This window comes from Scyliorhinus torazame, chromosome 14, assembly GCF_047496885.1.
Source record: "Scyliorhinus torazame isolate Kashiwa2021f chromosome 14, sScyTor2.1, whole genome shotgun sequence".
Taxonomy (NCBI): Eukaryota; Metazoa; Chordata; class Chondrichthyes; order Carcharhiniformes; family Scyliorhinidae; genus Scyliorhinus; species Scyliorhinus torazame.
In genome coordinates, this window is record NC_092720.1 from 163,672,147 (window position 1) to 163,700,129 (window position 27,983).

A 27,983-nucleotide genomic window follows, 5' to 3' on the forward strand; every position below is an offset into this window, starting at 1 on the left:
GCAGAGCGGGTGGAGGGACTGGGGGCCCCGATTGAGTTGGAGGAGGTAGTCAGGGGGCTGGCAGGCATGCAGATGGGCAAGGCCCCAGGCCCGGACGACTTCCCCGTAGAATTTTATAAGAAGTTCTCGGAGCTGCTGAGCCCGCTCCTGATGAGAACCTTCAATGAGGCAAAGGAGAAAGGGACCCTCCCTCCGACAATGTCGCAGGCATTGATCTCGCTTATCCTGAAGAAGGAGAAGGATCCACTTCAGTATGGGTCCTACAGGCCGATAACGCTCCTGAACGTGGATGCCACCAGAATAGAGGACTGTGTCCTGGGAGTGATTGGGGAGGACCAGACGGGTTTTATTAAGGGCAGGCAGCTGAACGCAAATGTGAGGAGGCTCCTGAATATTATCATGATGCCCTCGGAGGGGGGGGAGAGAGAGAGAGGGAGGGGGGCGGGGGGGGGGGGGGGGGGGGAGGGGCGGGGGGGGGGGAGTGAAAGAGGCCGAGGTACTGGCCTTTGCCTCCCTGGTAGCCCGGAGACGGATCTTGCTAATGTGGTGGGACTCAAAACCCCCGGGTGTGGAGACCTGGGTTGGCAAAATGGCGGGGTGCCTCGGTCTGGAGCGAATAAAGTTTGCCTTGAGAGGGTCCTTGAAGGAGTTCTCCCGGCGGTGGCAACCTTTCCTTGACTTTCTAGGGGAGCAGTAAGCGTCAGCAGCATCCTGGGGGGGAGGGGAGGGGGGTTCAGGTGGGGGTACTGTTGATATAATGTGATTTGGGCATGGAGTCAAAACCCACCTTGTTCTGTTTATAAAAAAAAAAATCTGTTTTGTAAGTAGTCTTATTGTAAGGTTTAGGCTAGGTTTATTGTTATTTTTTATTACTATCTGTATTTCTATTTTTGTTATGTAAAAACGCTGATTGGAAAAACTTTAATAAAACATTTTTTTTTTTTAAATGCCATCCCGATCTATCACTACAATGGGGAGTTCCGGCAAGTGGAATTATTCTTAGGAATTATTCATGTTGCACTGACAACAACTTTAAAAAAAAAAAATTTAGAGTACCCAATTCATTTTTTCCAACTAAAAGGCAATTTTAGTATGGACAATCCACCTACCGTACACGTCTTTGGGTTGTGGAGGCAAAACCCACGCAAACACGAGGAGAATGTGCAAACCCCACACGGACAGTGACCCAGAGCCGGGATCAAAACTGGGACCTCAGCGACGTGAGACAACAGGGCTAACCCACTGCGTCACCGTGCTGCCCTCTGACAACAACTTTAATCCATGTTCATGGAATAATCCATCTGGAGTGGAACCTTGAACCCTTGTCCTCTGAGTCAGAGGAAACTGAATCTAATACAACAGAAATATTAGACATTATTGTTCGCCATGCCTTAGTTAGCACTCTCGTCTCTGAGTCAGAAGGTTGTGAGTTCAAGTCTCAGTCCAGAGACTTGAGCACTGAGGCTGACACTCCAGTGCAGTACTGAGGGAGCGCTGCACTGTCAGAGGTACCATCTTTCAGATCAGTTAAACCAAGGCCCTGTCTGCCCTCTCAGGTGAATTAAAAGATCCCATGGCACTATATTGTATAAGATCAGGGAAGTTATCACTGATGTCCTGGTCAGTATGGATCCTGTTTGGATCACAAAAACAGATTATCACATTGCAGTTTGTGGGATCTTGTTGTGCACTAATTGACTGCCATGTTTCCTACATTACTACACTTCAAAACATAATTCTTTGGCTCTAAAGTGCTTTTGGATGTCCTGAATTTATGAAAGTTAATTTAAAATTGCACGTATTTCTTTCTTAGGGAAATATTACACTTCCTGTGAACTGGAAATTCTAAACCCATTGATGGAGAAAGTATACCAGCCACAGTGACATTGGCCAGTATATTGTGTACAGGACTCTTACTGTAGGCTCCTGAGTGTTTGAGTGAATAGGAACACACCATGCTGACAAATCAAATAGCTTTGGGTAAGTTAAACAAGTGAATTCATTGTGAGTTATAAATCTATGCAGAAGACTGATAGAACAGTAGACAAACCACAACACAATATTTAACTTACACCAAACTTTAAATCAACAAAAATAACAAAACAGTTGAAAATGACTCCATGGGCTGGATTGTCTGTATGCGGGATCCTCTGTTTCGCCGGCAGTGCACTCATGCCCGTGGGTTTCCCGACGGCGTGGGGTGGTTTCAATGGTAAATTCCATTGATAAGCGACGGGAAGACAGAATCCTGCTGCCAGCGAACGGCACGCTCCCGAGAAACACGCAGCTGGGGAACCCAAGGATCCAGCCTCAGATATTTTAAAAATCTTGCAGATATTGCAAAAGCTTTATTGCAAATCTCACATGTGAAGGGTCTCTCCCCCATGTGGATTGTCTGCTGAATGCGAATGCTTGACAACAGTGTAAATGATTCGTCACAAACCTCACGTGAATGGTTTCTTTGTGACTGCACTGGTGTACAGGAGATGCGATGACCGTGACAATGATATGTCACATATATCACATGTGAATGGTTTCTCGCCTGTGTGAATGCGTTGGTGATTCACGAAAGTCGATAAAGGTGCAAACGCTTTGTCACACACCTCACATTTTAATGTTTTCTCCCTGTGTGGGTGCATTGGTGTAGGAGGAGAATCGTTAACCGTGAGAATTTGTCACACCTGTTGCACGTGAATGGTTGCTCCACTGTGTGAATGCATTGTTGTGCAAGGAGTTACATGACTGTCAGAATGATTTCTTGTACACATCACATATGAATGATTTCCCTTCAGTGTGAATCCATGATGATTGTGAAGATTATATGACTGTGAGAAGCATTTGTCACACACATCACACATTTATGGCTTCCACCCAGTGTGGATGCGCCAGTGATTCATGAGTGTCGATGATGTGCAAAGGTTTGATCACACACCTCATACTTTAATAGTTTCTCATCCACGTATCTATCCTTGTGTGATACTACAGATGCACCTTGTGTATTAAGAGGTCCTACGCATGGGCGGGTTGGAGGGGGGGCAATCTTGGATGAGCCCGGTTTAGAGTGGGAACGGGGGAGACGGAGCCTAAAGGTGGTGACGGCGGACACTGGAGGGGGATGACAAAGGTGTAAGCCTCCAGTGAGAATTGGCGGGCTGAATGGGCCGGTCAAGATGTCCTGGGTGTTCGCAGACCTGAGGAACTTGAGAGCGAAGGTGATTTTCTTGCAGGAGATGCATCTCTGGGTGAAAGATCAGATCAGGCTGAGGAAGGGATGGGTGGGACAAATGTTTCACTTGGGGTTTGATTCGAAGGCAAAGGGGGTGGCCATTTTGTTGAGGAAGGAAACAGGGTTTACGTGGGCCGGGGGAGGGAGGTATGAGATAGTGAGTGGAGGGGGCGCCGGTGGTGTTGGTATGCGCCAAATTGAGACAATGTTGGTTTTGTAAAGAGGTTACTGGAAGCGATTCCGGACCTGAAATCGCACCAGTTGATCATGGGCAGTGAATTTTAATTACGTAATGGAGTCACGGTTGGATAGGCCGAGCCCTAAGTTGATGGGAAGGCCGAGAATGGTGAAAGAGCTGGGAAGGTTCATGGAAAGGATGGGGATGGTGGATCCATAGAGGTTCGGAAACCCGAGAAGAAGGGAGTATTCCTTCTCGCACAAAAAAGGTTGTATTCCAGGATTGATTTTTTTCATGGTGAGCCAGGCGGTGCTGATGGGGTCGGTAGGGGAGGAATATGCAGGAATTGTGATCTCAGACCAGCTACACTGGTTAGAAGTGAGGCTTTGTTTGGGATGGGTGCAGAGGCCGGGTGGTGGTTGGACTCGGGACTTTTGGCTGATAAGGAGTTTTGTGAGAAGGTAAGAGTGGCGATAATAACTCTGTGGAGCTCAACCAGAATGGTGAGGTGTCAGCAGCTTACGTTTTGGGAGACCTTGAAGGCGGTGGTTAGAGGGGAAATTATATCGTTCAAGGCCCATAGGATGAGAAGGGAGGAGCATTAGTGGTTTCTGGATGAGATAGTTGAGGTGGACAGGATACACTCGGCGGCCCCCGCGAAGGAACTGTTGGCAGAGAGGAAGAAGTTGCAGGGGCAGTTTGACCGGTTGACAATAGGTAAGGTGGTGGGACAGCTGCGGAGGGCGAGGGGGATGCAGTATGAGTATGGACAGAAGGCGAGTCATATGTTGGCCCACCAGTTGCGGCGTCACGCAGCTTCCAGGGAAATTTTGCAGATGGGGGTGAGAAAGGGGAGATGGTGTCGGAGCCGGAGAGAATAAATGAGGGGTTTAAGGCTTTCTAGGAGGGGTTGTATAGGGCTGAGCCGGTGGGGAAGGTGTAGGATATGGGGCGGTTTCTGGATGAGTTGAAGCTTCCAGAGTTGGCGAAGGGGAAGAGGCAGGCATTGGAGGAGCCACTGGGGTTAAGGGAGGTGATGGAATGCAGGATTAGGATGCAGTTGGGGAAAGCCCTGGGGCCGCATGCTTCCCGGCTGAATTTTACAAGCAGTTTGTGATGGGGTCGGCCCCTCACTTGCTGGGTATGTTCACTGAGGCGGTGGAAAAGGGGAAATTGCCGGCTACGTTAACCGTTGATCTCGAGAAAGGGGAAGGACCCACTGGAATGTGGGTCCTCCAGGTCCATTTCATTGCTAAACATGGATGTGAAAATCCTTGCGGAGATGGTGTCATGTAGGTTGGGGGGCTGTGTCCCGGGGGCTCTTTCTGAGGAGGTGTTTTCGTGAAGGGGAGGCAGCTCTCCAGTAACATTGGGAGGTTACCGAATGTATTTATAATTCCGTCAAGGGGACGGGAGCCCGAGGTGATTGTGTCCATGGATCCGGAGAAGGCATTTGACTGGGTAGAGTGGAGGTATCTGTTTGAAGTTCTGGGATGGTTTGGGTTTAGACAGAAATTTGTGGCATGGGTTCGATTGTTGTATGGGGTATCATAGCTAGTGTTCGAACGAACGAGACGAGTTCGGGGTATTTTGGGTTGCACAGGGGAACATGGCAGAGGTGTAGGCTTTCGCTTTTGTTATTTGTGTTGGCAATCGAGTACCTGCCGATGCCCTTTGAGTGTCAGCTGAGTGGCGAGGGCTTGTGAGGGGGGATGGGGATAGGGAGCACCGGGTATCTCTGTATGCGGACAACCTGGTGTTTGCGTTGGACCCGTTGGAAAGTATGTGCAGAATTATAGGTTTGTTGGAGGACTTTTTCCGGATATACGTTGAACGTAGGGAAGAGTGAGAGTGAGGTGTTCCTGGTAAATGCGGGGGGGGGGGGGGGGGTGCAAACCTGGGGCCATTTAAGGTGACAAGGGAGTGGTTTAGGTATCTGGGGATTCAGGTAACGCATGAGTGAGCCACAATGAAGAGGTGTAACTTGACAGGGTTAGTGGAAGAGGTTAGTGGATATAGTTAAGGGAGACTTTAAAAGGCGGGATACGTGGATACGTTGCACTTGACGTGGGCAGCAAGGGTGCAGGTGGCAAAGATTAATGTACTGCTAAGGTTCCTGGTTGGTTTTCAGTCCTTCCCAATTTTCCTCCCTCAGGCCTTTTTCCATGAGGTGGAGGCACTGGTCTTGGCATCTGTGTGGGCAGGCAAGGTACTGAGGGTGAAGAGGGCTCTGTTACAAAGGCAGAGAAGGGGGCTGGCACTCTAGAACCTGATGCACTGTCGGGGGGGGGGGGGGGGGGGGGGGAGGAGCAGAGTAGATCAGGTTGAAAGAGGAATCCTGTAGGTGCTTAAGTTTGAGGGCCCCGGTGACGGCCCCATGCCGTTAGCCCCGAGAAAGTAAATGGGAAGTTGAGTTGTGGAGTTGACTATTGAGGTTTGGAATCAGCTGAGGAGGCATTTTAAATTGGACCAAATGTCAGTGTTGAGGCCACTGTACGGGAACCTCAGGTTTAAGCCGGGGTGGGGGCGGTGGATGTGATGTGTAGGCAGTGCAGGGGGGAGGGGTTGGAACAGGTCAGGGATTATGTTCTTGGAGGGGAAATTCACTGGGTTGGATGAGCTGCGGGTGAGGTTTGAGTTACCGAGCGGGAGTGAGTTAGGTACTGTGGCAGGTCCAGGACTTTGCACGAAAGGAGCAGCCGAGTTTTCCCCAACTACTGGAGTACACGCTGCTGGAGGAATTGCTACTCCCAGATAAGGCAGGGAAGGCAGGATCGTGGACATATACGGGTGATTGGGAGAGCAGAGTAGGAAAGGATTAAACAGAAGTGGGAGGGGGAGTTGGGGAGGGAGATAGGATGGGCTCTGATGTGAGGCTATACGACGAGTGTACTCAACTTCCTCCTGTGCTAGAATGAGCTTGATTCAGTTTAAAGTGGTGCTCAAGGTACACTTGACTCGGGTTTGGATGAGTGGGTTCTTCCTGGGGGTAACGGGTGGAAGTGAGAAGTGTGGGCCGGGCCAGCGAATCATGTTCACATGTTTTGTGGTTGTGAGAAGCTGGAGAGCTTCTGGGAAGCGGTGTTCCAGATCTTATCGAGGATAGTGGGAGCCCATGGTCTTGATTTTTGGGGCTTCGGAGGTGCCGGTGCCGGTGCTGGAGGAGGGGAAGGGGCCGATATCACGGCCTTTGCCTCTCTGAACAACCGACAGATTCTTTTGAATTGTAAGTCAGATATGCAACTGGGGGTTGCGGTTTGGCTGGGAGACCTGTATGGATTTCTACGGTTGAAAAAAATTAAGATTAATAAGGTGGTCAGAAGAGGACTTTGAGGTACAATGGAAAGCGTTCATGTTATTTGAGGAGCTGTTCGTCACGGGGCGGAGGGGGGTGGGGCTGGGAAGAGATTAAAAGGGGAAAATGTACAAACTGCTAACTCCGTTTTGTTGGAATGCGGTTTTGTTGTTATGGTTTACATTTGGAATAAAATATCTTTTCAAAAAATAAGAAGGCCAGATGAACCTGTGGAGCCCTCCTCACACTTGTTCAGTCTATCACCAGTAGGAATGAGTCAGTGGTTCATGAGGCTCGATGCAAATTGAAGCTCTCACCACATTGTAGCACAATCAATCACTCACGAGGCGAGATGAGATGAAGTCAATCGATGGCTTTATTACGCAGATTTGTTCCCCAGCAGCTCGGTTACAGAATGTGGCTGCTGGGAGAACCCGGGTTCTTATACTCCGCCTTACTGGGTGGATCCAGCAGGCGGCAGATCCAATCAGGACCCAGTGTCTGTCCACCAATAGCCTCTCGGCATCACTGGGTACCGTACTACCCCTAATATATACCACCAAATTCACCCCTTGTTAAAAATGAACCCGGCAGGGTGGTGGGTCGCATGGTGGTAGGGGTTTACAAGGTCGGTACTGCGATTCCATTAACAGTGGCTATGCATCGATATCAACGGTTAACTATTTACAATGCCGCTTTTACTGGGCTACTGAATTATTTACAGATCTTGCTTTGTCATGCAGATTCAATGAGTCGAGTGGGTGCCCTGGTTGTCCTTGCCGATCGTCTCAGCTCCGGTGGTGGTGCAGGCGCTGGCTCGGGCACTGTCGTCTCTGGGAGCGTCGCGATGTTTGTTCCTATTTCGCTACTCCTGGGCGGGCATGGGAGGAGGACCGATCCACCCGGGAAGGGAGCGGCTGTGGGGTGCGCCAGCATGAGGGAGGGAGTGATTGGTATTGGGGGGGTGTGGGGAGCTCCGGCGGGTGCCAGGTCCCGCAGGGAGACCATGTCCTGTCGGCCGTCGGGGTATGCCACGTAGACGTATTGAGGGTTCGCATGGAGAAGATGAACCCTCTCGACCAAAGGGTCCGATTTGTGCGCCCGCACATGCTTTCGGAGCAAGATGGGTCCTGGGACTGCCAGCCAGGTCGGAAGTGACGTTCCGGAGGAGGACTTCCTAGGGAGCCGTTTGATTAGTTGTGGTACACAGCAGCGACTGGATGGAGTGGAGGGCATCCGGGAGGACTTCCTGCCAACGGGAAACTGGGAGACTTCTGGACCGTAGGGCCAGTAGAACGATCTTCCAGACCGTACCGTTCTCCCTCTCTACCTGACCGTTCCCCCGGGGGTTGTAACTGGTCGTCCTGCTCGAGGCGATGCCCTTGCTGAGCAGGAATTGACGCAGTTCGTCGCTCATGAAGGAGGACCCCCTATCGCTATGGATGTAGGTGGGGAAACCGAACAGTGTAAAGATGGAGCAGAGGGCTTTAATGACTGTGGCCGCGGTCATGTCGGGACAGGGGATGGCGAAAGGGAAACAAGAGTATTCGTCAACCACGTTTAGGAAGTACGTGTTGCGGTCGGTGGAAGGGAGGAGGCCTTTGAAGTCCAGACTGAAGCGCTCAAAGGGACGGGAAGCCTTTATCAGGTGCGCTCTATCTGGCCTGAGAATGTGCGGTTTGCACTCTGCGCAGATTTTGCAGTTCCTGATGTCTGTTCGGACCTCCTCGACGGAGTAGGGGAGGTTGCGGGTCTTCACGAAGTGGTAGAACCAAGTGACCCCCGGGTGGCAGAGGTCCTCGTGGAGGGCTTGGAGACGGTTCACTTGTGCGTTGTCACATGTGCCGCGGGATAGGGCATCGGGCGGCTCGTTCAGCTTTCCAGGACGATACAAGATCTCATAATTATATGTGGAGAGTTCGATCCTCCACCGCAAGATCTTGTCGTTCTTGATTTTGCCATGCTGCGCATTATCAAACATAAAGGCTACCGACCGTTGGTCAGTGAGGAGAGTGAATCTCCTACCGGCCAGGTAATGTCTCCAATGCCGCACGGCTTCTACTATGGCTTGGGCTCACTTTTCCACTGAGGAGTGGCGGATTTCTAAAGCGTGGAGGGTACCGGAGAAAAAGGCCATGGGTCTGCCCGCTTGGTTGAGAGTGGCCGCCAGAGCTACGTCGGATGCGTCGCTCTCGACTTGGAAGGGGAGGGATTCATCGATTGCGTGCATCGTGGCCTTTGCGATATCCGCTTTGATGCAGCTGAAGGCCTGGCGGGCCTCTGTCGACAGGGGAAAGGCGGTGGACTGAATTAGCGGGCGGGCCTTGTCTGCGTAGTTGGGGACCCACTGGGCGTAATAAGAGAAGAAGCCCAGGCAGCGTTTCAGGGCTTTGGAACAGTGAGGGAGGGGGAACTCCATAAGGGGGTGTATGCGTTCGGGGTCAGGGCCTATCACTCCATTACGCACTACGTAGCCAAGGATGGCTAGACGGTCGGTGCTAAACACGCATTTTTCCCTGTTGTAGGTGAGGTTCAGGGCGTTAGCGGTCTGGAGGAATTTGCAGAGGTTGGCATCGTGGTCCTGCTGGTCATGGCCGCAGATGGATACATTGTCGAGGTACGGGAACGTGGCCCGTAAACCGTGCTGGTCAACCATTTGGTCCATCTCCCGTTGGAAGACCGAGACTCCGTTAGTGACGCCGAATGGAACCCTTAAAAAGTGGTAGAGCCGCCCGTGTGCTTCGAAGGCAGTGTACTTGCGGTCGCTCGGGCGGATGGGGAGCTGATGATATGCGGACTTAAGATCCACGGTGGAAAAGACCTTGTACTGTGCAATCTGATTGACCATGTCAGATATGCGGGGGAGTGGGTACGCATCTAGTTGCGTGTACCTATTGATGGTTTGACTATAGTCTACGACCATCCTCTGCTTCTCCCCGGTCTTTACAACTACCACCTGAGCTCTCCAGGGACTATTGCTGGCCTGGATTATGCCTTCCTTCAGCAGCCGGTGGACTTCAGACCGGATAAATGTTCGGTCCTGGGCGCTGTACCGTCTGTTCCTAGTGGCGACGGGTTTGCAATCCGGGGTGAGGTTCGCAAACAAGGAAGGTGGTTCAACCTTGAGGGTCGCGAGGCTGCGGATAGTAAGTGGGGGGATAGGGCCGCCGAATTGGAACGTTAAACTCTGAAGGTTACATTGAAAATCTAACCCCAGGAGAGTGGAAGTGCAGAGGTTGGGGAGGACATAAAGTCGATAATTCCTAAACTCTCTCCCCTGCACCGTTAGGTTCAGGATGCAGAACCCTTTGATTTCTACGGAATGGGATCCTGCTGCCAGAAAAATCTTTTGGGTACTCGGGTGGATTGAAAGAAAACAGCGTCTTACCGTATCCTAATGGATAAAACTTTCCGTGCTCCCAGAGTCGATCAGGCATGGCGTTTCGTACCCGTTAACCAGCACCGTTGTTGTTACCGTTTGGAGCGTCCGTGGCCGCGACTGGTCCAGGGTCACCGAAGCCAGTTGTGGTTGCTGCATCGGGGCATTTTCTTCAGGCCCCGTGGAGCCGTCCATGCTGGGGTCCTTGGCTGTCAGCCAAGATGGCGGCGCCAATGGATCACACACGGTCGGGGGCGGACAAAATGGGCGCGCCCATGAATCGCACGTGGCCGGAGGGTCACAAGGTGGCGGCGCCCATTCCCCCCGCATGGAGTCCGGGACCCAAAATGGTGGCGCCCGTTGGCCGCACATGGACCTTTGGGGGGGTTGAGTCTGTGGTCCGAGTTCTCCCCCGGAGATTGCGGCGACCCCCCGGGACTGGCACACCGCTGAATAGTGCCCCTTCTTGCCGCAACTTTTACAGATGGCCGAGCGGGCCGGGCAGCGCTGCCGGGGGTGTTTCGACTTCCCGCAAAAATAGCAGCGGGCCCCCCCCCCCCGGGTGGTCTGGTGCTCTGGCTGTGCAGGCTTGCGGGGGGGCGTGGGGGGAGTCGGTCACGGCGGGGGTCCACGGAGCCCAAGGGGCTGCCACACGGTCGGGGGCATAAGCGCGGGCATTCTGCGATGCCACATCGAGGGAGACCGCAAGGGCCCGTGCCTCCGTGAGTCCCAGTGAGTCTCTCTCCAGGAGTCGCTGGTGAATTTGGGATGAGGTCATCCCTGCTACAAAAGCATCCCTGATTAGGAGTTCCGTATGTTCGTTAGCCGTCACCGGTGGGCAGTTGCAGCTCCTTCCCAATATTAGCAGCGCGCTGTCGAACACATCCAGCGATTCTCCGGGGATTTGCCGTCTCATCGCGAGTTGGTGGCGTGCGTAGACCTGGTTTACGGGCCGAATGTAGATCCCTCTCAGCATGGTGAGCACCGTCGAGAAATCCTCCGCGTCTTTGATGAGTGTGTAGATCTCCGGACTCACCCTGGAATGCAGGACCTGCATTTTCTGGTCTTCTGTAGGTCTGCCGGGGGCCGTTCGGAGTGTTTAAAAGTGGCCGCTGAGTTTGCTGCATGGGGGATGATTCGCAGACACTCCGGGGTGATCCGGAGCTCCATAGTCCTTTAAAGTGTACGTAATAAATTGTAGCACAATCAATCACTCACGAGGCGAGATGAGATTAAGTCAATCAATGGCTTTATTACGCAGACTTGTTCCCCAGCAGCTCAGTTACAGAATGCGGCTGCTGGGAGAACCTGGGTTCTTATACTCCGCCTTACTGGGTGGAGCCAGCAGGTGGCAGATCCAATCAGGACCCAGTGTCTGTCCACCAATAGCCTCTCGGCATCACTGGGTACCGTACTACCCCTAATACATACCACCACACACACTTACCGATTTTATCTCACCCTGTCAACAAATCATTCAATTCCTTTCTCCCTCATCTACCTATCTGGCTTCCTATCAAATACATCAAAATTATTTCTCCTGAATTCCACATTGGATTTGTCATTGATCAACTTATATTTCTGGACCCTAGTTTCAAATCCTCCCACACAAGTGGGAACATCTCTCTATTTACCCCGAAATTTTTAATTTTGATACAGAACATAGAACATAGAACATTACAACGCAGTACAGGCCCTTCGGCCCTCGATGTTGCGCCGACCTGTGAAACCACTCTAAAGTCCATCTACACTATGGAACATAGAAGTCTGAAAACCTGCACATCCAGACAAAGGAACAGCTTCTTCCCCACAGCTACGAGACTTCTCAGCGACTCTCCCTCAGACTGATCTGTTCCCTGTAAGAACACTGTTCACGACGCCCTATGCTGCTCTTGCTCATGTATTTACTTTGTTTGGCCCCTTGTTCCGCACTGTAACCAATCACTTCTCGATTTGTTAATGTACTCTGTCGATTATTCTGTTTTTTGTCTACTATGTACGTACTGTGTACCTTCCCTCAGCCGCAGAAAAATACTATTCACTGTACTTCGGTACATGTGAAAATGAATCAAATCAAATTAAATCAAATTTTATAATTCCTAATTTGAAAGAATTCTAACATGTCCTTCTTATCTTTTCTAGGGAACAGAGTGTTCACCTGTTCAGTTTTTCCTGATATTTACAGCCTCTCCATTCTCAATATCGGGCGCGATTCTCTCAGGCTGTTGCACTTCCCGCTATTCCCAGAGAATAGTGGGAGAGCCCCGAAATAGAGTCATTGCCTAGCATTGCCAGGAGTCGATCCGATCGCGGTGTTCCCAACACGATCTGGACCACACCCTCGCTGGGTGTGAAACAGACTCACATACTTAAGTAAGCCTTTAAGCTCATTTAAATATGTTTAGCCCATTTGACGCCAGATTCTCCTGGCTTCCAGGATTCACGGGCCCCGCCGGCGCGGCATGAGGCTTCCAGGATTCACGGGCCCCGCCTGCGCGGCATGAGGCTTCCAGGATTCACGGGCCCCGCCGGCGCGGCATGAGGCTTCCAGGATTCACAGGCCCCGCCGGCGCGGCATGAGGCTTCCAGGATTCACGGGCCCCGTCGGCGCGGCATGAGGCTTCCAGGATTCACGAGCCCCGCCGGCGCGGCATGCGGCTTCCTAGATTCACGGGCCCCGCCGGCGCGGCATGAGGCTTCCAGGATTCACGGGCCCCGCCGGCGCGGCATGAGGCTTCCAGGATTCATGGGCCCCGCCGGCGCAGCATGAGGCTTCCAGGATTCACAGGCCCCGCCGGCGCAGCATGAGGCTTCCAGGATTCACAGGCCCCGTCGGCGCGGCATGAGGCTTCCAGGATTCACAGGCCACCACGAACAACTCGCTCTTCCCCATATTAAACTTGTACCCGTAGAAATCTCCAAACTCCCTAAGGATCCTCATCACCTCCGGCATTCCCCCCACCGGGTCTGCCACATATAGCATCAAATCATCCGCATAGAACGACACCCGATGCTCCTCCCCACCCTGCACCAGCCTCCTCCAGTTCCTCGACTCCCTCAACGCCATGGCCAGGGGTTCAATCGCCAGCGCAAAGAGCAGGGGGGACCCCTGCCTCATCCGCCGGTGTAGCTGGAAATACTCTGACCTCATTCTGTTCGTGGCCACACTCCCTACCAGGGCCTCATATAGCAGCCTCACCCACCTGACGAATCCCTCCACGACCCCAAACCTTTTCAACACCTCCCACTGGTACCCATTCCACCCTATTAAAGGCCTTCTCCGCATCCATCGCCGCCACTATCTCCGCCTCCCATGCCATCGCCGGCATCATTATAACATTCAAGAACCTCCGTACATTAGTATTCAACTGCCTCCCTTTCACAAACATCCTTGTGAATGACCTGCGGCACAGTCCTCGATCCTCATGGCCAAAATCTTTGCCAGCAACTTTGCATCTACATTTAGGAGTGAGATCGGCCTATATGACCCACACTCTAGGGGTTCCTTGTCCCGCTTCAGGATCAGGGAAATCAGCGCTCTAGACATCGTCGGGGGCAGAGCCCCCCCTCCCCTTGCCTCGTTGAAGGTCCTTACCAACAGCTGGCCCAGCAGGTCCGAATACTTCTTGTAAAATCCGACCGGTAACCCATCCGGCCCCGGTGCCTTCCCCGCCTGCATGTTCCTTATCCCTTTGACCAACTCCTCCAACCCAACTGGCGCCCCCAACTTCGCCACCTGCCCCTCCTCCACCCTCGGAAACCTCAGCCAGTCCAGGAAGCGACCCATCCCTCCCTCCTCCAGTGGGGGCTCAGACCGGTACAGTTCCTCTTAGAAGTCCCTGAAGACCCCATTGATACCCACCGCACTTCACACCGTGCTCCCTCCTCAATCCCTAACTCCCCCGATCTCCCGAGCTGCCTCTCGCTTCCGAAGCTGGTGCGCCAGCATCCGGCTCGCCTTTTCTCCATATTCATATACCGCCCCCTGCGCCTTCCTCCACTGCGCCTCTGCCTTCCTGATGGTCAACAAATCAAACTCAGCCTGGAGGCTACGCCGCTCCCTCAGCAATCCGTCCTCCGGGGCCTCCGTGTACCTCCTGCCCACCCTCACCATCTCCCCCACCAACCTCTCCATCTTTCTCCTCTCCTTGTGTGCCCGAATGGAGATCAGCTCTCCTCTGACCAGCGCCTTCAGCGCCTCCCAGACCACCCCTACTTGCACCTCCCCATTGTCATTAGCCTCCAGGTACCTCTCTATACACCCCCGGACCCGCCCGCTCACATAAGAACATAAGAACTAGGAGCAGGAGTAGGCCATCTGGCCCCTCGAGCCTGCTCCACCATTCAATGAGATCATGGCTGATCTTTTGTGGACTCAGCTCCACTTTCCGGCCCGAACACCATAACCCGTAATCCCTTTATTCTTCAAAAAACTATCTATCTTTATCTTAAAAACATTTAATGAAGGAGCCTCTACTGCTTCACCTCCTCGTCCGCCAGCAACCACACCTCTAGGTGCCACAGCGGGCGCTGATCCCTCTCCACCCCCAACTCGAGGTCCACCCAGTGCGGAGCACGATCAGAAATGGCTATCGCCGAGTACTCCGTATCCTCCACCCTCGGAATCAGCGCCCTGCTCAAGGCAAAAAAGTCAATCTGGGAGTAGGCCTTGTGGACATGGGAGAAGAATGAAAATTCCCTGGTCCCGGCCTCGCAAACCTCCATGGATACACCCCTCCCATCTGGTCCATGAACCCCCTCAGCACCCTGGCCGCCGCCGGCCTCCTGCCTGTCCTAGAACTAGAGCGATCCAGTGCCGGGTCCAGCTCCGTGTTGAAATCTCCCCCCATTATCAGGCCACCTGTCTCCAGATCCGGAATCCGGCCCAGCATACGACGCATGAACACCGCATCGTCCCAATTCGGGGCATATACATTGATCAACACCACCCGCTCCCCCTGCAGCTTGCCACTTACCATCACATACCTACCGCCATTGTCTGTCACGACGCTCAACGCCTCGAACAACACTCTCTTCCCCACCAAGATCGCATCGCCCTGAATTTTTGCATCCAAACCTGAATGAAACACCTGCCCTACCCACCCCTTTCTCAACCTTACCTGATCCGCCACCCTTAGGTGCGTCACCTGAAGCATGGCCACATCCACCTTCAGCACCTTCATGTGCGCGAACACCCGGGCCCGCTTGACCGGCCCATTCAGTCCCCTTACATTCCAGGTTATCAGCCGGATCAGGGGGCTACTCGCCCCCCCTCCCCCACCGACTAGCCATAGCCTTTCCTAGGCCAGCCACGTGCCCGCGCCCCCTGCACGGCCCGTTCCCCACAGCAGCAGACCCCCGCCCCCCGTTCCCCACAGCGGCAGAGCCCCGCCCACACCAACTCCAGCTACCCTTTGGCCATTCCAGCAGCAACCCAGTTCCACCCCCCTTTCCCCACAGCTAGGACCCCCCACAGCTGCATTGCTCCCCCCATTGCATTCCCGTAAGTCAGCTGACTCCTGCTGACCCCGGCCACTCCGGCCGCTCCATCGACCCCCTCCCCCCCCCCCCCCAGTGTGGAACTCCCCCCCCCCCCCCATCCACTAGCAGGCTCTCGTCCATTCCACTCCCAGCGCGGGAGAAAAGCCCGTTTCCCAGCTCCGACTCCGCCCCTTCAACCCTAAGAGTGGGAAAAAGCCCGCGTTTTCCACTCGCCGGCCCCGCCTCCTCTGCCCCAGCTCCATTTCCAGGCCTGGTCCCACTACCCCCAATTCAGGCCCCCCCCCCCCTCCCCGCAGGGCCCGATCTCCCCAACAGACCATCAACCCCCCAAGCAGTTTACCTACCCGCACCCCACGAGCCCACCCGGCGGACCTAATCAAAACAATGCCCAATCAACCCCCAAAAAACAAAGAACCCCCCCTCGAAACACAACACAACAATCCCCAACCATCCCTCCACCGCGACCCCTCGTTCCCGACCCTTAGTCCGAGTCCAGTTTTTCGGCCTGAACAAAGGCCCACGGCCCCCTCCGGGGACTCAAAATAATGGTGTCGGTCCTTATAAGTGACCCACAGACGCGCCGGCTGCAACATACTGAACTTCACCCCCTTCCTGTGCAGCACTGCCTTCGCTCGGTTGTAACCGGCCCTCTTCTTCGCCACCTCCGCGCTCCAATCTTGGTAGATCCGGACCTCCGCGTTCTCCCACCTGCTGCTCCGCTCCTTCTTGGCCCACCTTAACACACACTCCCGATTGGCAAACTGGTGGAACCGCATCAGCACCGCCCGCGGCGGCTCACTGGACCTGGGCCTCCTTGCCAAAGCTCGGTGGGCCTCCTCCAGCTCCAAGGGCCCTTGAAAGGCCTCCGCTCCCATCAGTGAATTTAGCATGGTGACCACGTAGGCCCCCACGTCCGATCCCTCCAGCCCCTGTGGGAAACCCAGGATCCGCAGGTTCTTCCGCCTCGACCAGTTCTCCATCTCCTCGAACCCCACCTGCCATTTCTTGTGGAGCGCCTCGTGCGACTCCATCTTCACCGCCAGGCCCAGGATCTCGTCCTCGTTCTCCGAGACCTTCTGCCTGACCTCCCGGATCGCCGCCCCTTGGGCCGTCTGGGTCTCCAGCAGCTTATCAATTGAAGCCTTCATCAGCTCCAGCAGCTCTGCTTTCAGTTCCTTAAAACAGCGCTGGAGAAGCTCCTGCTGCTCTTGCGCCCACTGCCTCCACGCTACCTGGTCTCCGCCCCCCAAAACTTTGCCTTGCATTCATCAAGACAATGCACAAAAATACCAAATGGCGAAGCAAATGGCAATTTAGACTGCATAAGCAGCACGTCCTGATTGGTTGGCAAGTGGACTCCTACTGGTAGAACTGTTGCCATGGAGACTGCACCAGTAACTGGCAACTGACATTTGATTGCCAAACTTGGTTCAAATTCATCCAGACTAGTCAAGGTATTGCCCTGGGGAATGGACCGGGGAATGTCTGTTCCCTAAGCTTTTGTTTAGTTGAAAAATGTTCACTGTGTGTACGTCATGCTTTTGCCTACAAAGGACATGGGTCTGCGTGTGAATATAGGTAGCTTCTTAGCTTCCATTCACATTCAATTCAGGAGAATGTGTGTCAGGATTTTCCCTGTCCTGGACAAGAGGGAAATACCTCAATCATTTACACAGCATTATTTATCTCCCTTCTTCAAGATAGTTAAATCTGTCACATTCCTGACATCGGTGGGGGGGGGGGGGGGGGGGGGGGGGGGGGGGAGTCCAATCAACTTCACAAGTTCATCAGCACTCTGCTGAATTCCATGTCCAGTTTAAGATATAAAATATTACTTTTTGTGATGTTTTCTGAGAGTTTTTTCTTACAATATTTATAGATCAAAGTTCTGTCCACAAAAGAAGATTCTTCATTCTTATTCACAGGTGAATTTTCAAGCTCACTTGAACCTCATGGTCTCCATTTGTATCTTTGTCACCTTTCAACTCTACAAAGAATGTCCCAGTTAACTCCAGAGATAAATTGTCTTCTTCTTCAGCTGTCAGCACACCTCATTTCTAAGTTCATTTTCCAGACTCAAACATTTTAAATTCTCTTTTTTGTGATAACTTCCAAATAGTGTATTTTTTTGCCAACAACTCGTTCCTGCTTTCATCAAAATGCTTTCTGGTTGTTCCAAGAATATAATTTGCAATTTCTTCTTTGCTCTGATAAAGTATGTGTGTGCAAAGTGGTTCAGCTACTTGCAGTCAGAGCACTGCTTTCCCCACACTGAGCTCACAATTGAAGACTCACTCTCCTGTGTGCATCCTCTGATGGAGCAGGAGATCCGAGGCCCTCGAGTAGGATTCGTCACACACCTCACCTCGGGAAACGTTTCTCCCTTGTGCGAACATGTTGGTGTGCACAGAGGGACAATGAGTCCGAGAATGATTTGTCACATAACTCATCTGCGAAAGGTGCGAATGTGTTGGTGCCCATAGAGATGCAATAATTCGGAGTTCATCACATTTGACCGGTTTCTCTCCACTATGACTGCATTGGTGTTTCACAAGCATGGATGACTATGTGAACATTTGGTCACACACGTCATACTTGAAGGGTTTCTCCCCTGGGTGAATCCTCTGGTGTCTCAGGGTATCAGAGGTTTGGGAGAAAGCCATCTCACAAAATTCACACTTACCCGTGTAAATTGTCTGGTATATCAGGAGGGTCAGTGATGTTGGAAAAGTTTTATTACAAAACTCACAGTTGATGTGCTTCTCTCCTGTGTGGATTGTCTGATGTAATTGGAGGTTCCTTAACTGTGTGAAGATTTAAAAAAATATATATATTTTATTTAAAGTTTTCAAACACAATTTTTCCCCCTTACAAATCAACAAAAACGGTAACACAATAACTAATAAACATTGTTTAAGTTAAGTAGTGAACTAACAAAGTAACAAGAAATGGTGCTCCCCCTCACCCCCCAACTAGAACAAAAACAAGTTGTCCCCCCCCCTTCCCGGGCTGCTGCTGGCTATCTATTTTCCCCCTAACGTTCCGCGAAGTAATCAAGGAACGGTTGCCACCGCCTGGCGAACCCCTGAGCCGATCCTCTCAGCGCAAACATCATCCGTTCCAGTTTTATGAACCCTACCATATCGTTTATCCAGGCCTCCACGCCGGGGGGTTTTGCTTCGCCGGGCTACCAGGGACGCAAAGGCCACAATATCGGCCTCTTTCGCCTCCTGCACTCCCGGCTCATCTGCTACCCCAAATATAGCTAACCCCCAGCCTGGCTTGACCAGGACCTTCACCACCTTCAAGATCACTCTTGCCACTCCCCTCCAATACTCCTCCAGTGCTGGACACGACCAAAACATATGTGTGTGGTTCGCCGGGCTTCCCCCGCACCTGTCCTCCACTCCGAAGAACCTGCTCAACCTCACTCCCGTTATATGTGCTCTATGTAGCACCTTAAATTGGATCAGGCTAAGCCTGGCACACGAGGAAGAGGAATTTACCCTACTTAGGGCATCAGCCCACAAACCCTCCTCAATCTCCTCCCCGAGCTCTTCTTCCCATTTTCCTTTCAGCTCTTCTACCAGCTCCTCCCCCTCTTCTCTCATCTCCCGGTATATTTCGGACACTTTGCCCTCCCCGACGCACCCCCCCGAAAGCACTCTATCCTGGATCCCCTGTGTCGGGAGCAGCGGAAATTCCCTCACCTGTTGTCTCGTGAACGCCCTCATCTGCATATACCTAAAGATATTCCCCGGAGGCAGCTCATACTTTTCCTCACGCGCTCCCAAGCTCCCAAACGTCCCATCTATAAATAAGTCTCCCATTCTCCTAATTCCTGCCCGGTGCCAGCTCTGGAACCCTCCGTCCAACCTTCCTGGGGCAAACCTATGGTTGTTCCTGATCGGGGACCACACCGAGGCTCCCAACACACCCTTCTGTCGCCTCCATTGCCCCCAGATACTTAATGTTGCCGCCACCACTGGGTTCGTGGTAAACCTCTTCGGGGAGAGCGGTAGCGGCGCCGTCACCAGCGCTTTTAAGCTCGTTCCTTTACAGGACGCCATCTCCAGCCTCTTCCACGCCTCCCCCTCTCCCTCTATCATCCACTTGCGGATCATCGCCGCATTGGCGGCCCAGTAATAGTCGCCTAAATTCGGAAGCGCCAGTCACCCTCTGTCCCTGCTACGTTGCAGGAACCCCCTCCTTACCCTCGGGGCCTTCCCTGCCCACACGAAGCTCATAATGCTCCTATCTATTTTCTTAAAAAAGGCCTTAGTGATCAAGATGGGGAGACATTGAAACACAAATAGAAACCTCGGGAGGACCATCATCTTAATCGCCTGCACTCTGCCCGCCAGTGACAGCGGCAGCGTATCCCACCTTTTGAAATCCTCTTCCATCTGCTCCACCAGCCGAGTCAGATTGAGTTTGTGTAAAGTTCCCCAGCTCCTGGCTATCTGAATCCCCAAATATCGGAAGTTTCTTTCCGCCCTCCTTAGCGGCAGGCCGTCTATCCCTCTACTCTGGTCCCCAGGGTGTATTACGAAAAGCTCACTCTTTCCCATGTTAAGCCTATATCCCGAAAAGTCTCCAAACTCCCTCAATATCTGCATAACCTCTGTCACCCCCCCCCCCCCCCACTGGATCCGCCACATACAGCAGTAAGTCATCTGCATAGAGTGACACTCGGTGTTCCTCTCCCCCTCTAACCACCCCCCTCCATTTCCTGGAGTCTCTCATCGCTATGGCCAGTGGTTCAATTGCCAACGCGAACAGTAAAGGGGACAGAGGGCACCCCTGCCTTGTTCCCCTATGTAACCGAAAATATTCTGATCTTTGCTGATTTGTGACTAAACTTGCCACTGGGGCTCCATAGAGGAGTTTAACCCAGCTGACAAACCCTTCCCCGAACCCAAACCTCCTCAGCACCTCCCATAAGTACTCCCACTCTACCCTATCAAATGCCTTCTCTGCATCCATTGCTGCCACTATCTCTGCCTCCCTCTCTGCTGGGGGCATCATTAGCACCCCCAATAGCCGTCGCACGTTGACATTCAATTGTCTCCCCTTTACAAACCCTGTCTGGTCTTCGTGCACCACCCCCGGGACACAATCCTCTATTCTCATTGTCAGCACTTTTGCCAGCAACTTAGCGTTCACATTCAGGAGTGAGATAGGCCTATAAGACCCGCATTGCAGCGGATCTTTATCTCGCTTCAGGATTAGTGATATCGTCGCCTCCGACATTGTCGGGGGTAGAGTCCCCCCTTCTCTGGCCTTGTTAAAGGTTCTCGCCAGCAGCGGGGCCAGCACGTCCACATATTTCCTATAAAATTCCACCGGGAACCCGTCTGGTCCCGGGGCCTTCCCTGCCTGCATGTTCCCCAGCCTTTTAGTCACCTCGTCCACCCCAATTGGCGCCCCCAGGCCTGCCACCTCCTGCTCCTCAACCTTCGGGAACCTTAGTTAGTCCAGAAACTGCTGCATCCCCTCTTTTACCTCCGGGGGTTGGGACCTATATAACCTCTCATAAAAGGTCTTAAACACCTCATTTACCTTCCCTACACTCCGCACCGTAGTTCCCGTTTCATCCCGAACTCCCCCTATTTCCCTCGCCGCTGCCCTCTTACGAAGCTGGTGGGCCAGCAGCCGACTCGCCTTTTCCCCATACTCTTATCTCATCCCCTGTGCCTTCCTCCACTGTGCCTCTGCCTTCCAGTGGTCAGCAGGTCAAATTCCGCCTGGAGTCTTCGCCTCTCCCTATATAGTCCTTCGTCCGGGGCCTCCGCATATCTTTATCCACACTCAAAATCTCCCCCAGTAATCTCTCCCTCTCTTTGGCCTCTGTTTTCCCCTTGTAAGCCCTGATGGAGATCAACTCTCCCCTCACCACTGCCTTCAGCGCTTCCCATACTACCCCCACTGACGAATGTGATATAAAATAGTTACTTTAGAGTTACTAGTTAATGTAATGTAGAAATAAGCCACTTTGATTTTTGCAGTTAGGGACAAAGGAATTCGAGACCGCATGGAAAAAGCAGGACGAGGTGTGTCTATGACAGTGAGACTGCATTGATAGGGGCCAGAGAAAGGGATTGGAAGTGAGCCAATCAGAATGGATTAAACAGGTCAGGAGGGACCTAGGCTGACCTATGTCCGTCGAGTATGTGAAACTTGATACCATTTGAATTGATTTTGCAGAGATCTCTTTGTCTTTTAGTCAGTCGTTTTCTGGAGTGTAAGAGGCAGGATGTCCTGTTACATTTCTGTAAGATGATTCAAGCTTGCAAGCTAAATAAATAACTTCTGTTTACGTGCGAATCCGTCTCAACTTTTATTGAGGCCAGACTGACAGAGAAAGAAATTTGGAGATCAACATTTGGTGCCGAAAACCGGGATTTCTCAGGGCGATCCTGTTCCAACTGCGAAATCAGAATTAGACTGATTATGAACAGGAGGACGGGAACAAAGGGCCCTCAATGTAGAAATGGAAAACGACCAGCATTGATTGTTCCCCTCTTCTTATCGTCTGATTAGTCTGGTCACTTGCGGTTGGCACAGAAAGACCGCCTCGACGAAATCACAGGTCAGTCTGGGGATTAGCACTTTAATTGATGGGATTTCATATTGTTGTTTCGGCTTGGGTTAGGGTTTTGGGCTGATGGGACTTTAAATAATGAAGGTTCAGTCTATTATTAGGGTTCAGAGGCTGATGTGACTTAAATAATAAAGGTTCAGTCTATTATCAGGGTTCAGAGGCTGATGGGACTTTAAATAATAAAGGTTCAGTCTATTATATGGGTTCAGGGGCTGATGGGACTTCAATAGATGGGGGTTCAGTCCAGTATAACTGTTTTTAAATCTGAAGATGGTTCAACTCTATGTGTGAGTGTTTTAAATATATAGTTGATTAAGCTAAAATTGTCTCCTTGGACTGTAAAGTTCCGAGGTCTAGTTGAGATTGTGAGGTTGAAGCAGAAGTCTCTCAAAGGGTTAACAGCAGCAGGCGGAGTTGAAAACAGACAGTGCTTCTCACTCAGGCCTTGAGATAACAGTCTGCAGTGTAATCGGATACCTTTCCTTTGAGTCAGTGAACACCAGCAAAGTTACGTTTTGAATTAATTAAAGGAAACCAGTGGGTTTCTCCACCTCTTTGATAAAAGTTATTATTTTCGAAAGCAATTGATTGAAATTGCCAGAATCTTAAATTTTACTTACTTGAAATAAGGTTTATCTCATTTTATCTGGAGATTAATAGAAACTTAAAGAAGATCATGGACACCATTTTAAAAAGTGTCAATCTGGAGATGATAATTGATTTTGCTAATACTTATGATAGTTGATTTTGCTAATACTTATGTGTATGTAACAGAAAAAAAACTTGTTAAAAGAAAAATTGTTAAGATAAAGAAATAATTAAGTTGTAAATGTTATACAAGTTTGTGTTAAGCAAATTGTAAATTTAGTTCTGAGTTGAGATCAGAGCTAAGCTTGCAAGTTGCAGTAATTCAATTTGAATTTTCAAACATTTTTAAGTTTTAAAAAAAGAGAGCAAATAGAGAAAAGAAGGACACAGATCTTGAATGCGTTGAATAGCACATTTCAAAGGCCCATAAATCTTTCTGTTATCTTAGACCTAAAACCTAGGAAGATTGACGAGCCATAGGAATGTCTGGGGCGTTTTAATGAAATCTACCGGGGGCAGTCAGGCGATTTGCTGTATCAAAATGGTCAGAATTCCACTCAATACTGTGCTATGTTAATGCATTGCCTACCACCTTCTGTGGTTACTGCTGTGAAATGTAATAACATGAATTGGACGGAGAACGACCCTTCCCAGATGGCAAGGGCAGTCAGATTTTACTGGAAGGAGGGTGTAGGCCAAGAAGGAGGCTCAGTTACAAAGGTTAAGACTGAGTATGTAATGAAAAAGGATGATCTGCGATCCCAACAAGCGGCAGAAATGGTAGTTTACCAGCAGGAGCTCCAATATAGTGACTTTGGGTGGGTGGATCAGCGAAGAGGAGGATGAGACAACAGTGCTATATTTCTATCACCCCCCAGTGGTGGACGTTAGACATTGAACAGCCACTATCACTGCATCACGTTACCCTGGCCTATGACAGAACTGGACGAAACAGGGAGTTGGAGGACAAATACTGGCCATTACTTGAGACCGAATGGCCAGTCAAGGTTACAGCCACAGTCACGGGAAAAGAAGGTACAGCCGATTTTGTTACAATATCACCACATTTATGGCCACAGTCAGCTTCGGTAAGCCCTCATATTACACGTCAGGTCCATGACCAGTACCATGCCAGGGATATGGGGCGAATGGTCAGCATCTTACCGCAGCTCGTCAGAATAGGTATGAGATATACCTTTTGAACAATCCACGTCTGACAATTAAATACTGTACCACTATCAATCCAGCCTGTTTTCTTAGTGGTCCCCCTGTCCATGAAGACGCACCTGGCCACGACTGTTTAGCCTTGATTCAGGAAACTACCACAATAAGGGGCGATTTGAGTGACATTTCGTCAGAACAACCTGACATGATTATGTGTGGTCAAATATCCCACCGGGGTTTAGTTAATGACCTACTGCAGGCCCTCCTTCTGCCAGCGCAGATTTCCGTTATTAAATGCGCTGCCCACACGAATGGTACAACCCCAGTTGACGTTGGTAATGAACGAGCAGATTGTGCAGCGCGCACAGCCGCACAAATTCAGCAAGTGATGGTGCCTAAAATGTTAAGTCAGACTAAACGATCTACTATGAATGTGTCTGCTTCTGACAAGCCAATGCCAACCATCCAAGACGTCATAAGGTTACAGGAGGACGCTCCTGAGAGTGATAAACAAATGTGGAAACGGTTAGGTTGTACATATGATTCTGTTTCCTCTTTATGGACCACGCCTGCACATCAGACTTGTATGTCTGATGTACTGGCTTTATGGGTCATCGAATGTGTACACTTTGCAACTCATTGTGGGGCTCGGGGGACTAGTGATTTGTTGCTGGACACTTGGTGGCACCCTAAAATGCAGGGGTTGGCCCAAAGTATCAGTAATCGGTGTTTGATTTGTCAGCAATATAACACCGGAAAAGGTATCCCTTGTGGGAAGGGGCAAACCCCGTTGCCCAGTGGTCCCTTTGAGACGCTCCAAATGGATTACATTGAGTTGGAAAGGTGTCAATGTTATAAATATGTTTTGGTCATTGTGGATGTGTTCAGCAGATGGGTTGAGGCGTATCCGACTATCTATAGTAAAGCTGTTACTGTGGTTAAAGTCTTGATGAGGGAAATCATTCCCCGGTACGGTATACCAGCTCAGTTAAGTTCTGATAATGGGCCTCATTTTATTGGACAAATTAACAAGGAGTTTTGCTCCCAGTTGGGCATACGCCAGCAGTTACACTGTGCTTACAGACCACAGGCAGCCGGGGTGGTTGAAAGACACAATCAGACCCTCAAAATTAAATTGGCTAACTTAAGAGCAGACACGGGACTGACATGGCTTAAGTTGCTCCCCGTTGCCCTCTTCCAGCAGCGGGTTACACCTGCGGGACCAGCCCGGCTCTCTCCCGCCGAGATTCTTTATGGCAGGCCTCTTAGAACTCCCTGGAGCCTGCAGGTTCCCAGACTGGTTCAGTTTCATCAGATGACTGAAGAGATGACCACCTATGTTCTGGCCCTTACGCAAGTGCTCAAGGAACTCCATGGCCAAGTCCGCGCGGCTCACGAGCCATTGCCCCCAGTACCTAGCTCACTTTCAGTCCAGCCCGGTAGTTATGTAATGGTCAAAAATTGGACTAGGAAGGGGTCGGAGCCGCGATGGGACGGGCCCTTCCAAGTTCTCCTTACCACCCCCACAGCAGTTAAAGTGGAGGGGCGAAGTGCTTGGGTCCACCTACATCACTGTAAATTGAGCCCATCTCCACTACTGTAAAAGGTCGGATACTAACCTGCCTCCCTTCTCCAGTGCTATTTTACAGGTGTGGAGCATGATGGAGTGGCTACGCATCGTCTGTCTGATATTTGGCCTCACTTCGCTTGGCGTGTTATTGGCGATGGACATGGAAAAGGGGAATATTATGTATCTGTGTAGCCCCAACCAATCTACAAGGATACATCACCTATGCACAGGTGATGTTCTTCACTGCCCCCATGTACGAGGACATGGTATCGACTCATGGAAGGTCATCAAAGTTAAGGAGAATGCGGGAGTCATGAAGCAGCTGCACCGGTCCCGGCGATGGGAAGGGAACATTATATGGACATTGCCTTGTTTTTGGAATACATGTAAATTTGATTTTGGATGTGTTAAAAGTGGTACAATAAAGGTAACATCAGGCTGTCAGAAGAGTGTAGGAAGAGACCATGAGAAAGAGAAAGGGACTAGAGAGAGGACAGGGCGTGTGAGAAGGGAAGTACAGCTAGAACGTAGGTTACCGGGAGATACACTTAAGTTAATTAAAGGCCAAACTGAGGAAAACCCGGGTAGTATGAATCTCTTCTACCAGATTTACCACCGTCTGTATGGCCAGGGACGGGTTGTCTGCTACCCAAACCCCGCAGCGGTGTCTAGGTTATTTTCTGTTTCACCGCTTTGGGGCACTCCCCAAACGGTGGTTCATTGTCAGCGTTCCGAGCCACTGCCCAAGCAAGTCACTCTTCCTTACGATCCGGATTCAGCACCACCGGCTATTTGCCTTCCCCTTCCTCGGGGTAATCCCCATTCACAGTACAATAGGCTGCGACGGTGGAGGGCGTACATACCTAGCCACTTCACTCCCAATAGGGATTCCCGGTCGTACGAGAATTGCTTCAGCAGTGAAGGGTATGGCTGTTTGCTGGTAGAGGTGGACACAAATATAACATGTCTGTTTCCCACCTGTACGGACAGGAGGTGCCATATCACCCAGGCGTCTGGCCAATGCGTTTGTTACAACATCACTTGCGTTCCATTGAACGCCGGCCTCCAGCTCCTTTGTGGCTGGGCGAATGTCTCTCATATCACTGTTGGGAATAGGGCTTTCTGCATTGCTGGGCGGCCCGAATGGGCATTTCAAAATTGGATAAACTGGGCTACTGGGAGGTCCTTACGCAACCGATATACTGATTGTGATGCTAGTCTCCACACGGAACAAGGATACTACTTTTTATTTAATGGTACGGCGACCAACGTTTTGTCACCCCATTTCCCCGCCGAATTGCTATAGGGACTCTAGTCCCTACCACAGTCCCCTGCCCTTCGGCGTGGAACCTGCATAATCAGTTAGCACGCCGGGCAGTCTCTGCTGAATTTTGCGAGAACTGGAAAAAACCTCAGGTTCTCGCGCCCAACCGGGGCCACTCAGCCGGGTGGGGCATTCTGAGCGTATTGACACTGGGAGGTGTGGGGGGTTCCTTGGCTGTTAGTGATCGGAATTATTTTATTTGCGGCCTTACCATTTTGGGAAATGAAACCTTGGGAGCCCTCGGGGCAATAACTAAGGAGTTGTCTCAGCTACGGTTGTTTGCAATGCAGAACCGGTATGCTCTTGACTATCTTCTGGCCCGTGAGGGTGGGGTATGCGCCATAGTACAGGGCAAGTGTATTATGGGTGTTCAAGACTTGACCGCTAACATCACTAAATTTATGGATCGCATACGGGATCACTTGGACGGGATGCAGGATCCTGGCTCTTGGGGTAACTGGGGATTTGGAGGATGGAAGGACTGGTTGATAAATATGGCCATGTATCTAGTGGTAGCTATCGGCTGCATCTTTGTGGGCCTGGCCATCCTTAAATGTGTGATGGGTAGAATGCTGGGTGCACTGGATCAGATCACCGCCCCAATCACCAAGAAAAAAAATTTAACTGTTAAAATCCATGAGGGTGAAGCAGATGAAGGGGGGCTAAGACAGGAATTGGAAATGCAGCGACGAATCTTTTTAGATGAGGAACCGTAGCTATAGATTGGATAGTTCGGTTATCATGGAATGATAAAAGGAGGGAATGACGAATGTGATATAAAATAGTTACTTTAGAGTTACTAGTTAATGTAATGTAGAAATAAGCCACTTTGATTTTTGCAGTTAGGGACAAAGGAATTCGAGACCGCATGGAAAAAGCAGGACGAGGTGTGTCTATGAGAGTGAGACTGCATTGATAGGGGCCAGAGAAAGGGAATGGAAGTGAGCCAATCAGAATGGATTAAACAGGTCAGGAGGGACCTAGGCTGACCTATGTCCGTCGAGTATGTGAAACTTGATACCATTTGAATTGATTTTGCAGAGATCTCTTTGTCTTTTAGTCAGTCGTTTTCTGGAGTGTAAGAGGCAGGATGTCCTGTTACATTTCTGTAAGATGATTCAAGCTTGCAAGCTAAATAAATAACTTCTGTTTA

The 27,983-nt window shown here is 51.1% G+C and overlaps 2 protein-coding genes across 3 annotated transcripts in view; one reads left to right on the forward strand and one right to left on the reverse strand.

Annotated features, from left to right (window-relative positions):
* LOC140389213 (uncharacterized) overlaps positions 1-18,281 on the reverse strand; it is a 31,971-nt gene extending 13,690 nt beyond the window's left edge. Inside the window, exon 1 of the mRNA XM_072473393.1 lies at positions 18,264-18,281. The gene's annotated coding sequence lies outside the window, so the exon portion shown is untranslated. The remainder of the gene's footprint in view (positions 1-18,263) is intronic.
* On the forward strand, positions 1,818-27,983 carry LOC140389207 (uncharacterized). Of its 2 annotated transcripts, none has more exons than XR_011934288.1 (2): positions 1,818-1,980; positions 11,738-12,197. XR_011934288.1 is itself a non-coding variant. In XM_072473382.1 (2 exons), the coding sequence occupies exon 2, from the start codon at positions 25,595-25,597 to the stop codon at positions 26,810-26,812; it is 1,218 nt and encodes a 405-aa protein (XP_072329483.1). In that variant the 5' UTR covers positions 1,818-1,980; positions 25,573-25,594; the 3' UTR covers positions 26,813-27,983. The 2 variants fall into 2 exon arrangements, 1 of the variants encoding a protein (XP_072329483.1); XM_072473382.1 differs by lacking the exon at positions 11,738-12,197 and adding an exon at positions 25,573-27,983.